At 39.0% G+C, this 13,758-nt stretch overlaps 1 protein-coding gene across 3 annotated transcripts in view; it reads left to right on the top strand.

Annotated features, from left to right (window-relative positions):
* The first annotated feature begins 732 nt into the window (after window positions 1-732).
* The window catches only part of LOC115454111 (ras-associated and pleckstrin homology domains-containing protein 1), a 51,521-nt gene continuing 38,495 nt past the window's right edge, over window positions 733-13,758 (top strand). For 2 of the 3 annotated variants that reach the window (XM_037444263.1, XM_037444262.1), the window contains exons 1-3: window positions 733-1,086; window positions 2,239-2,304; window positions 4,109-5,592. In XM_037444263.1, the coding sequence (XP_037300160.1) occupies window positions 2,265-2,304; window positions 4,109-5,592 (1,524 nt within the window). In that variant the 5' untranslated portion in view covers window positions 733-1,086; window positions 2,239-2,264. The remainder of the gene's footprint in view (window positions 1,087-2,238; window positions 2,305-4,108; window positions 5,593-13,758) is intronic. The other variant, XM_037444264.1, reaches the window with a different exon arrangement.

Below are 13,758 nucleotides of genomic sequence, written 5' to 3'. Positions count from 1 at the left end.
GTGCATCTATAGGAAGATATTCAATACTAATATCATTAAATGAAATGTTTTTTTTGTCACTTTTTTTACTCTGAATCTTTAACGAGAATGATAAGTATTGATAGGATAAAAGATTTGGTTGCACCCCTAAATGACAAAGCTTTAGTCGTGATGTTTCTTATAGTATGTAGATAGGTCAGGATATGACCTTATTTAAAATTAGTTCTATCATCTAAAACGCCATCTAGTACAATAGTTTGCATTATACTATTCAACAAATTCAACAGCACGGTATTTGAAATAATATTGCTAAAAAATAATGTAAGATGGCGCTGTAACGGTTTTTTTAGATTAACACATGCGATTATGGTCATTTTATATATTTGAATATTTCTAATAAATTACTAAAATTTATCAAAATACTTAGATACCTACAAGTACAAAAATAAAGTCCTTGTGGTTCGATCGTTCAACAGCATTATTATCAGTCTAACACCATTCGGTTCATTCTAAGAATGTTACCAATTAATTTGGAATACATTATATTTCATTCCTTGTTCACTTAATAATTTAAAAGGCTTATCATAGCATAATATTTAAACTTAATTTATATAACATATTTTTATAACATTTCCGTACATGCATTTCCATTCAATTATAAATAAACAATTTTGCAGAAACTACATCGATATTGTTGGCAACATTAGTCTATTGACATTTCATTCATTTGTTCGGTCAATCGAATTTCAAAATTCAATCAATCAGTCAAGTGAATCGGCTGTTGTCATCGGTCGTGTATGTTTTGTGATCCGTGTGGTCGTTAAATTTTACTATTATTGTTTACCAAACTAAATAATACAAATAAAATTAAAAAAAAAATTGGATCCATTTCCCCGTACGTCATCTTGCAGTATGCAATAGAAATCAATCAATCGACGCGAGTGTCAAGCCATCGCGGGTGATCTTTGAATAGTGAGTGCGTGTTTCAGTTGACCGTGGTGTTTTTTGTTTATATTTCTTATAAATGGCATCGTGGTGATAGTGCACATCGCCAGACCGCCACCTCATCTCAGTGACGTTTGGTGGGCGTCCATGGATTTGTAGCAGGTACGAATCGATAATGGTATGCAGTCGTACGGGAGATCGGAATGCACCGGGCAATGACTGCGGGTGCGTTGTGCGCTGTTCATGTATTGCAGGGGCTCCGCGTGCATTCCGGTGTATGGAGGCGCCTGGCGCCGCAGGTCCCAGTATGTGGAGAAAAGTTAAATGTTATGAGTTAACGTGCAGCGTGTAACGAGCTCGTGGTTACAGTTAGAAGGCGGCCGCCGGGGTCAACGACGCCGCGCCGACACATTACTATTATCGCGCTCCGGTGATCTCGATTTTATTTGTCAATTCCGTACCTACTTGTTGCATTCCTATTGGATTCGGCATTAAAACTGCCTCCAGCCGCGCCATCTTAAATTAATTCACGAAAATCGAATATAATCCATGCTTTATTATATTGCGTTATCAAACTAACGTAATATAAGTATCTACTACCTATCTTCATTTCATGTTGCATTTCTTATTAAATGGTAGGGCAACAAACACATAGAGATGATGAATAAATGAAAAGTGTATAAAAAATACACACAGATGCAAAGGACAACAGTCTTCTTAATCCTAATGTTTATGGAGGAGCAGACATATAAAACATAATAAATTCATTAAATTTTTTTGTCTGCTTTATTTTATTTATAATATTACAAGAAGTTGCTTACACATTTTTATTTGCCCACTTATAATAATATTTTTGATTAAGAATACACAACACAACTTGCAGACACTGTAAACTGAAGTGCTATAAAATTATGGCTTTTATTGTTAATAAGAGAATTTAAATCCACACAGGACCCTGCATATATATTTTTTTCTTAAATATGTGCACATTATTATAAAATATCCCGTCACTGGGACACTTATATATAAATAAATAAGATGTACCTATCAAAACAACAAAGTATTTTAAATTATTTATATGTATTTGCATAATTTTTGTGGCTTTTTATAAAGTAGAAACTGAGAAGCTTAAGACAGTTACAGTTCTTGTGGAAACAATCTGACACATGTATAGTGATTTTTCATTGAGCCAAAATCAAGTGTTAGGTTTGTAGCTTTGTTGTATCTGTGTTTACACTGTGTGCAAATTAATTTTTATTTGCCATTTGTTTTTTATGTTTGCATAATGCTTGTGTTTTGTTTTGCCCGCTACAGCCGCTTGAGCTTGGTGCTGATCCAGGATGATGGTGGAAACCATCCTCGAGTCCTCACAGGACTTTGGTGAGTATTGCTCACATGCTGTTTTTTATAGCTATTCTATTTCTAAGATTTACAAGAAATTTTATTCTCATTGGTTAAAACAATGTTTAGTAGCATACAACTATAGTTAGTTTCAAAAATAGATAGTGAAATAAATTAGAGGTGTTAATTTTAACTGTACCCAATGTGTAATAAATATTTTTTTACAGCTGATGTACTGCATGTGTAAAAATATCATAACTTTTACTGGTTATTTTATCAACTTCACATCATAGACAAATTGTAAAACATAAAATGAGTTCCAGTGTTTAGGGTGATAGACTTCAAATACTACAATTTATATTGAGCTCATATAGTCTGTGTGATATAACTATAAAGTACTTTAGATAAATCTTGAAACGGGTCAGTCTCATATTGAATCAAACATCCATTATACAACACTGTCCTAGTTCCTTTCAAATGGCCACTTAAATGAAACAGTCTAGATACCAGTATGAACTCATCCTTTTTATCACTGCTCTATATACACCTATAACAATTTACATTCTAATGCTGAGATTTTTAATTATCCTTCAAATGAAATCTTAGTGATGAAGAATTGGTAAAAGTCCTGTAAAACTCTTGAAAAATTTATTGAAGGGAAGCTAAATGTGTTTGTTAAGTTTTTATTTTATATTTAAGTATGTATAGATTCTTAACAATTTTACTATTTCTGTTTTAATAAAAAAAAAATCTTTAAAGAATAATGCTGTTGTATTTTTCTTGTATACATAATGGTGTAAATCTTTATCATACACTATTTGAATGTAGCAATTTTTCAATATGTCAGATATATATGTTTTTGGTATAGTCTTGGCCACATTACAGTCTCTTGACATATTTGACGACTTTTACGAAAAAAGTGTTAAATGGGACTCAAATAACATTGCAATACTTGATAACACAGCATCCATCGACACTCTATTACTAATGGAAGCTGAGTGATAACAGCTATCACATCAGAGTGCACACATACAAATACTCATTCAATTTTCAAGATAATTTATAAACACAAATATACACAAGTTTGCATGTAATATGTAGTGATGATAAAAAATCTCATTCATTGAGGCTGATTAAAGTGTGCCGATGACCCACTCGCTCTTTTGCTCCTTTTCTACAAAACATAACTTCAGGCATAACTCACCGTCAGTATGATGAACCCGTCGAGCCGAGTTAACGATCTAGGAATGCATGTCTCAAGGAGGATGCTGTGCTCTATGACATCTTTCACTTAATGTCCCACGACACCATTTACATGTATACAATGATTTTTCAGTTTTGTAAGGTTCACGAGAACACCCATCTTTTTGGTGTTGTGTACGGCATTAGTATTAGCTAGGGATCCTAGTGGAGAACGATGTCGTGTAGGCGGTGAGTGCTAAGAATTAAATCGGCATTTGCGCAACATGCGTGCAACCACTATAGTAAAATTCGACCACTCACATGAGAGTGGAAGAAGGGCAGGTGGAAAAAGAGCGAGTCACTTAACTATACATAGAGTTTAGTTCTTCTTCCGTTTATTTTTTTTGGTAAAAAATAAATAGAACTAAACTCTAAAAATAAATAAAAGACAACTAGATCGCTTATTAAAATATATGTGAAAATGGCACGTGCATGACTTATATTAAGACGTATAGAACGTCCTGACAGGGCTTGAACCCGGTACCGCTCACACCTACACGACTGTGTTGCCAAAATTTTTGGTATTTTGTAAGAATAGCACTGAAATTTTCTTGTTAAAATAGAGTGTTCAGCAGATTTTATTTGATTAATCATTTTACAGGCATGTCGAACGGATCACTGCCACAATGGAAGCGGGAGCTGTTGCAGCGACGCGCAGCGAGATCTCGTGTCACCGCACCACCAGTGGCTCCTCCACCGCCGCCGCCGCCGCCCCCACCGCCGCCAGACGATGATGAGGACGAGGAGTTGCGCTACGGGCCCGGCATAGTGAAGCGGCTCAAGTCACGCTACCTCAGCCTGGCATTGCGTGACGCCCCGCGCCGACGGCCATCTGTCCTGCGACGCGCAGCCTCCCTGGAACACTTGTTGGATGAGCGTCCACCACCCACTCCCACGCCGCGGCCCACGCCCAGCTCGCGACCGCCCCGACCGGCGTCGGTGGCCGCACCACCCGTGCCGCGAACGTTTGCCACACGCCGAGACTCCGTGAAACGCGCACGGTCAGTCGACGCCCTCAGCCGGCTCGAGCGCGATGAGCCTCCTCCACCGTCGCCGTCACCCCCGCCTCCGCTCGCCCCGCGACCTGTACAACCTCGTGCCGCCAGACCACCACGTCGTCCAACGCCTCTACTGCGCGAAACGGAGCGACCGCCACCAGATCTCGTGCGGTCAACCCTTCGCAAGTTCGAAAGCGCACCGCCGCGGCGCACGCAGCCCGCGGCGCGAGTGTCAGCGGTCCTGCGCGGGCTGGAGCCTCCTCCGCGCACCTCCACACCAGAACCTACGCCGATAGAATCACCAGTGCGGTCACCTAGTCCACCGCCACTGGAATTGTCGGTAACTGAGGAGCCGGAAAATGGCGTGCCCATGGTCGGAGCCCGATTAGTGTCACGAGCGGCGCTAGAGGGCATAGCTAAAGCCGGTTCTACCACCAGATACTCGTTTGAGGCGCCTAAAGGAGGGTCACATCTGCCGCCACTGGCCGCGACAAACACAGTGTTAGTAGGTCGCGCGCGTCGCGTTGGAGTTATCAGACCAATGCCGGCTCCGTCGCTTCGTTCTGAAAATGCAATCTCACCGGTACCAGTAGAGGAGCCAGCACCTAAAATAGAGGAAGCCACAAGGCGAGTTCCTTCCCCGTTGCCCGCCGAGAGCGAGCCGCCGGCAGCCGCTCGCGTGGAGAGAAGAGAACCACCGCCATCAGCAGTAGTGGAGCCAATACCGCGCGTGGTATCAGAATCAGTGCGCTCAGAGTCGCCGCGACCAGTATGCGCCAGTCCGGAGCTCAGAGCTGCGGAGCTTCCCACGCCGCTGATAAACGGACACGCTCCTGAGCCAAAAGTGAACTGCATCGCGTCGCGTATCGGTGCGGCGGGCATTGAGCGGCCGTGGAGTGGTTCCGGCGAGAAGAAGCCGACGGAGACCAAAGAGGCGGTGGCGCGTCCGTGGGGCGCGACGCGACGGACCCGCGCGCCCCCGCCCGCCGCCACCTCCGTTGTGTTCAACTTCTCTGACCGCAAGGAGGTGCCCGACTACATCGAGAACGACGGCCTCATACTGCGCAACAAGAAGAACAGGATCAAGGTGAGTCACCCTTACCTATACTAGGAAACAGTTTTATCAGTATGAACATTGAACACGCCCGCGAATTTATCAAACACTCTTCTGTGTATTTTATTTTAATATACCCTGCTTCGATAGAGCAGTCTTTACAGGCGGTACGGTTTAAATCATCATCGTATTTTTTTAATATTATCATTTATACTATAAGTGTACCATATACACACCAACACCAATAGAAAACGAATCCTACACGCATAATTATTTGTTTTCGTGCTTAAAGAAGCTTTTTTTCACCAACAACATTAAAGGATTTCTTTCTTTAAAGTAGGCATAACAAAATGTCATTTCCAATTTAATTATGATTATCAAAATTAACTCTAGAACTGTATTCAGAAATGAACTGTCGAATGACGATGAGTACACTCTGGTCCGAATGTAATGAAGTCATCAACAGACTGCACCGTTCAACATCCGCACTATGCAGGCAATCTCCTTAACGCGTCTCGTCAGAACGAACCACTAAACCGAGTTTTTCACTATTACCAGTCTATCCACTCCAGTGCAAGCTTTATAATAAATATCAACCCAAACCCAACTCATCAGATAATAAGTGCATTAAGGATGTCGGATACTTTGATATTATTTGTGCGTTGAATGATTATCGTCATGTGACATTGTATGTTGTGAGTAATTTACGGCACATTAATGCTGAAAGTAATTAAGAAAGCGGATTATAACATCGATAGCGGAGTGGTGCCTGCTGCCGGTCGCTGCACTATCAGTACATTCCGCGCTTATCGCCGTGTCGATGGGCACCACTTGCACCGCCGCACTATAATTGTTATAATATTTGCTATAAAAAGATTTATTAGCTTCACTACAGTGAGGAACAATGGGCACGGGAATGAAAATAAGAACGGGACCTTTCCTCTTTCCGGAAACTTTAATTAATGGGGACCAATTGATAGGTTCATGTATTAATTCTAGTCACAGCACTATCGGGGTAGTGTTGTAACCACGCGTTCAGTAAGCTCACGATATTGCCTATTTCACTTTCTACGTTACGTGTTGTGTTAGAATTATATTGATTTAAATATATAGGATCGCGTGTGTTCGCTACTGACACCAATACAGCCGCGCGCCGCCGGATCGACGCGACGCGACGCGGCTAGTCGAACTATTCGAAAACGGGCCGTAGCGATGTGACAACTCACATGAACCACGTTTTGTACAATGTGACAGATAACAACATGCTCGTAGCAAATTGTAATATTGCGAGGGTAATTAATAATGTGCCTATTTTCTGTGTGCAACATTGTTTACAATAATCTAATTAGAATTGCGGCATAACCGCGTGAAACAAGAAAGTGCCAAACTTTGAAAAATGTTCAAATCATCTACTAAACATCGTGGACACATTAAACTGTAGATGTTTCTAGTCCTAACTTCAACAGTGAGTGTTTTTCTAAATAAAGAAAACAACTAATCTGATTAACCGTCCTAGTCGAACCCGATTCCTTATTAGCTTTACTGCTACGACGTTACCTCAACAAAGCGAGTTCATTTGGCAATGCCTATACAATTTCGGACCTATACCTCTATCACAGTATCTGCCGGACCGGTCCCCCAGCCCGCGACGAAACCTTTGTGTGCAATCGTGTAACCAGATTTACAAGTTGAGTGCCGCAGGGACGAATCTAGGCGGGGAGAGAAAGGTGTAATGGTCTTAAAGTCTATCCTGTGTGAGGTCCTTGTAAACTTAGCTTGTTATTCTAGGTTTCCAGATTGTTACAAACTAGGAACATTGAAGAAATGATCGGATTCTTGCTGTAAACCGGGTGTGGCATTGATGGTGTTCTTAGTTCTAACCGTCTAGAAGGGCTGTAACCATTTAATAATTCAGATAATATTTACTTCCCTTAGAAAAAAACTAAGGAGGTATAATGCAATTTAACACAAACGATATTTCCGGAAGGATATAATATATATTTTATTGCTTTGAATGATGAGACGAACTTGACGTTCGCCTTATAGTAAGCGATACCACCGCCCATAAACATTAGAAACACCATCCGAAAAACTTGAATTACAAAGTATTGTTTGGTAATTGACTACGCTCACTCCTGAGACATGAGTTGTTCAGTCTTATTATTTGCAGTAGTTAAGCGTAACAGCTATTTCTATTTAGTAAAATAAAAAGAAATAGTTGATACGTTTCATTTGAAGTCGTAGGTAGACACATTGTTTTGTTCTACTAAATTATTTGTAGTTGGCAGTTGCAGCGCAAACCGTCAGGGTGCGGCCCGCTCATCATTATAATCAAAAATGTTGATAAATGGTCGCAAGCGCATATTATTATTCAACAAGTTGCGTAACGCGAGCTATCCGTGCTCATCTTATTAGCATGGCGCGACGGTCCGGCCCCGCGGCCCCGGGGCACTTTCCACCGGCCGCCGCATCTCGCCGAAAACGAGAGTGGACTCTCCACTTTCTCCCAACTAAATAAATTATTTAAATATACTCATATAACCGATGGCTTCGGACTGATTCGTTTAGGGCACGATCGGGCGTCTCCTACACAGAATTGTGAAGTGCTTAGCAAAGCGATACATAAAATTATATGATATCTGCCTACCCTCGTTTCCTAACAACGCTGTGGCACCTTTGTTTGTAGCATGAAGATGCCTACTTGAGTGGATGCACTATAAGTGGGATAACACTGTAATTATTTCAATGAGACTGACTGTACCCTAGACCGCTTTGGCAACCCATACCCGATTCGTCTGTTGCTGGTCCTTTGATCGAATATCATAATATAAGCCTGTTATTCGTTTACCTCCCGTATAACATTGTGAACAGACGCTCATGTATTATTGATAAGGAAGCTTCTGTGTTACGTTAACACTCGTGGGTGTGATGTGAATGCCATTTATGTGAGAATTTAGATCTTTAGTTTAAACATCTTCGTTCAATGTTACGTGCGTCGAATAAACAAACTTTGTTCGTCCGAGCACGGCGAAGACTGCTACTGCGACTGAGAGAGAGTATAGACTATGCGAAGTACCATTGCACCTGATGGTAAGTGCAATAGGGTGCAAATAGAGTCGACTGATGAAATACGGTGGTTATCCTATATTTTACGCTATAGTTTACGCGTCATATTCCATGAAAGTCAATAATAATTTACCTGTACGACGCAAACAATAATTCTTTTAATATCCATTAGTTAGTAACTAACGAATGTCGTACTGCTATCCTTAACATATAACTCATCCCACGTTAACCCTTGCGACAGACATACTGACACTCTGTATCCCCCCGCACAATACAACGAACAGGTCGCTAAGTATCTTATTTGCGCCACGCATCACAACAATATCAGTAACATCAGAATTCAATTAATTATAGTCATAAAGTTCATTAAATCAACACAACGACGCGATTTAATAAATTAATATTATTTCACATCAATGATAAAAGAAGTATAGAGGATGGGTGATATGGTCACGTGACATGCGGCACATTTAATGCATAAAATGGTGCCGACTCCGCCCCTTACAATAGTGATATGCTAGTACCGAAAATTTTGTATCGACATCGAAGAATTAAGAGAGACAAACAAGCCCCAAAAAGATCAAATACGAAAGGGGTTAGGAACTACCATAATATAAATATAACAAACCATAATGTAAACAAACAAACTGAAACTGATTTATAAGTAACAATTGTTAAACAAAGCAGTACCTGTTGTGACAAACATCTAGTTGTGTTTGATCTATATTTGTATGTTGCACTATTCCTTGCTAAAAATTTAAGTTACAGATTAAGATATTTATTTAATACATGATAAATGGAATAAGATAGCGTAGCCAGCAATTATTTGGTTGGTTTTATTTTATTTTATTATTATGCTCTTTGATCGAGAAACATAACTATGGTTCAGCAAACTAAAATCAATGACCGTAAAAATGGTGGTTAAGTTAATCAATTATAATAATTATTTGCAATAACAACAATATGATTATGTATCTATTTCCGTGCACGCAAAGGTTGCTCGAAACATAAGACCGCCAATTGTAAAAATATATCTTACATTTCATCTTTATGTTGTTTCTTTTATGTTTATCTATTCTTTTATGTAACAATTCTAATTTTATTCATAGCAATATATTAAAGTAATATTACTATTAGGTGAAGTATAATAATCATTACTATTTTACTTATCGGGAATATTGTTGGAAAACAGTTATCTTTACTCGCGTTAATTAAACGTGTGGTTTATGCATATCTTCTCAAAATGTAAAAAATATGTATTTGGTGTAGGATTCCAATCACGTCGCTCAATATTCTCAATTCATTTTGCCTTGGTTTTTAAATTTTTAGTTATCTTAAAAAAATATTCTAATTTCACTTAATTTGTCGTTCTGAATAATACAATATTGATGTGTGCTCTAACATTCTTTCAAAGACAAAAACCGTAACTGATAAACGGGCGTCTGTTAAAATATCGATATCAATAATTTCTAAACAAATCCACCCACCCATCCCTAAGCTCGTGTGTAAACAAACATAATGATTTTAATGTGTATAAATCACGCCTAAAAGGGTCCAAAGCTTAACAAACCAGATCCACATATCATTTTAATTGATAAAAACACATCCAAAAAGTAAATATACAAAGATATTTGCTAATTTTCGGTAAAACAGTTACTAACCTATGAAAAGATATTTCGGGGTCTTTCTTGCGTGAATTCGATTTGCATCCTTTCACACAACACTGAGTCATTTTCGAAACTTAACAAATACACTAATAAACACACTGAACAATTGAGAATATGATTATATTACTTTAAATTCAATATTTATGAAGATTTGTTTACATCGTCTGACATTACATGTACTTGCTGACTGGCCCGCATAAATGACGTTTCTGCCGCAAGGCGGTCCCAGTGTGTTGAAGTAAACGAAATAGTGCCATATGCGAAGAAAGCAATTATTTTTGTCTTTTTTTGTTGCGTTCCAAATAAGCTTTGAGTAAAAGAGATAGACATATATATTGACAATTCTGCGTCGATTTCCCTAACATAAATATAACTTATTCATATAGCTAACTTTTGAGGCCTGTCCTCTTTATATTTAGTCATTGTTTCACATCAATTAACCGGAATTGAAATGTCAAACTGGATTATCAATTGCCCTGACCGGAGTCTTAGCGATCCAAGGCACTGGTCTGGGCAACCGTGATAATTATTCCGGTGGTAATAATCGGCCACATCGCGAATAGGCGAGGCTACACTTTCACTGCGATGCGGCCCCGTCGACTTGTTATGGTGTGATGGACCATTGAAAACCCACACTACTGTACTTACCATTTTTATTATTATATTATTATCACAGATAACTCTTGTGTGCCTGAAAGGGTAGATAGAAGTTTATACAGTAACAGGTCACCGAGATAACGGAGAGCTACTCAGTACCCACCTAAAATTTTACTTGTCCCAATTAGTCTGTAATTCTTCTTAGAAATAAGGACGCCTTCAAAATAGTAGCTTAGTGCGACAATACTGGCCGGCTAATTTAAAGGCGCTCTGACACGTGCGTTTTATAATGTTTTGGTTATATTAACGATTCTTAGTTCAATTACACTGCTTGTAGACCTAGCGACAATTTAGGCACGTGTAGAGTAGTTTCCTAGGTGGAATACGAGTAATTTACTGTGCACAGCAGCGCCGCAGCTGCCTGCTCAGATCGTATCGCTTCCTGCACAAGATATTTATCGACTACCACTCTAATGCTTTTATTGTTTACCAATACTGTTGAAACCTTTTTTCTCTACTTACTAATAGCTGAGCCAGCGTCCCGCGTGCGCAAAATCGTATTTGCTTCTTGCTCAGAATAGTTCTTGAGTTTCTTACCCTTGTAATACGTATATTCGAATACGTATTATTAACCAGTCAATAAATAATTATCAGACCTCTTGGAATGTGGCGCGTTCGGTGTTTCTTACACGTTATAAGAGTCTGTAGCATTTAATTGTGACTGATCGAAGTACTAACAATTTGAACACCTTAGTAACAAAAACAGGATAGGTTTTTTCAAATTAAAAATATGAGTATGATTTTTGAACCAACACGCTCAAGCCTTGCGTTCTTGAAGATATATATTTTTTATATTCGTTAAACTATTTGGAATCCTCAAAAAAAATAATGCGGTGCGACGTTATATGTACACGTGAATAATCAGGATTGGTGGTCAGAGAGATAGTGACCTAATTGTGTTTCGTGTTGAGATCCAGTGGAGCGGTGGATTTGAGCAGGTGGCTAGCGGCCGAGGACCGGTTAGAGACGCGTCGGTATTGGGAGCCATATGTTATGGTTTTATTTTTCACTCAAGTGCCTCGTTAATCGAGTGGCAACGAATTCATAATGTAAAATTGATAAAATAATATGTTTGATGACTAGGAAAAAAGTAAATAAAGAAAAAGACAGGTGTTCTACACTGTGGCACATAACTCGATGTTGTAAGTCTTTTATTGAAATTGAAGGTGACCTAGTCGTGCCTCTACCTACCCCTAACACGGCATGATCTTATATTTTATGTAATAGTGCATTGGAAATAATAAATATTTCGTGTCTCAAGAATACCCGCTGCTCACGGATTAACCAACTTTCCCGAGCATAATTGGTTTTGATTTCTCCTATTATGTTACACAATAATAATTTAGAATTAATAAACATTTCATATATATTTATTAGCGACATGTACGACAAAATTCATTACAGATTTCCTATATATTTGTAATGTCACATCGCTCGACTGACAGGTCATTCGTCTTTGGATCGGTGCAAGCATAGTTGCGTACTTGTTTGAAGAGCATTAGCCAGGGTAATTAAGTACTGGGCATTGTGCGAATAACGTTGTCTCATCATGACGGCTGATTTTTGAAGATCTGAATGCGTTTGGCATTTTTAGACAGAAGGTGACGATTATTACGAGCGATCTACTAATCTCGATGCTATATAAAGCAATAGGAGTACACTCGTGGCCGGTCGGCGACCGAAGCCCGGCGACCTCTCTCCGACTCCACGTTAACCTTGATAATAACAAAACGCATAATTAATGACCTACGTACATCTAAACGCCAACCTAGGCCATAGCTTACAGTCCGCCTACACGTGCCTGTCTGCGATGTACGCGCAGTGCGTGGCGTTTACTCACATTTACACGATACATTAGATGCCAGATTTTAAAACGATTTTTGACAACGTTTTAATGTGAAAGTCGCGGACGTAAATTAAGTTTTAGAATAGAATGGTGCGATTAAGAAACGTACGTATAATTCATTTCTTTTTGCTTGAGACAGTATAGCTGCTTGGTAATAAATTGATTGACACACAGGCTTGCGAATGGACATACAAATCTCCTTGATTTTAATTTATATGTATTTTATTTACATCTCAAATAATTGCCAAATTACTTTTTTGTCACTTACGGAATTGAAATGTCAAACTGGATTATAAAGTTTAGTTTATTCTATACGGCGGAAGGCGCCAGCTTTAAATGTCGATTATTTCAATTATCTTGTTATTATGAGTACATAAAGAATTATTTATCACGAGTGCCAACATAATGCGCATGAGCAACATTAATGTGACTGCTCAGTATATCCAGCAGTAATTACGTATTTTACAAACTCTAAAATTACACAATAATGTGACTAACAGTTCCTGTAACTCGATTAGCTGTAATCTGAAGTATTTTCTAGATAAACAAAGTTGTAGACTATATTTTGATATTCATAGTTCATACATGCATTCTGCTCCGAATGAAGGAAATATTTCTGGAAACATATATTCTAGAACACATCCATGCAAAGATTTTCTTATTGATAATTAAAAGTCTATTAAAAATTCATAAAACATTGCCCAGGGGAATTTCGTAAAAAAAGCCTAACGCTGACTAGTAAAATAATGATATAATTTAGTCGGAGCAAACAGCTACTCGCCACGACTAGCTGTCTACTAACGATAAACAATAGCAATAGCAGCGAGGTCCAAGAACTTCGATTCACAAAGCACTGCACAGTTTCTCAATTCTCTCCTCGTCTTGAGATAATATTAGGTCCTTATTTCGGCAACGCTTGGAGGTCTCGGAACCTAACGTTAGACGTAGCTACTATTACTGATA

Source organism: Manduca sexta, chromosome 28 (genome assembly GCF_014839805.1).
Source record: "Manduca sexta isolate Smith_Timp_Sample1 chromosome 28, JHU_Msex_v1.0, whole genome shotgun sequence".
NCBI classification, from domain to species: domain Eukaryota; kingdom Metazoa; phylum Arthropoda; class Insecta; order Lepidoptera; family Sphingidae; genus Manduca; species Manduca sexta.
Note: the sequence above shows the minus strand (reverse complement) of the source record. Positions and strands in the feature narration are given on the sequence as shown.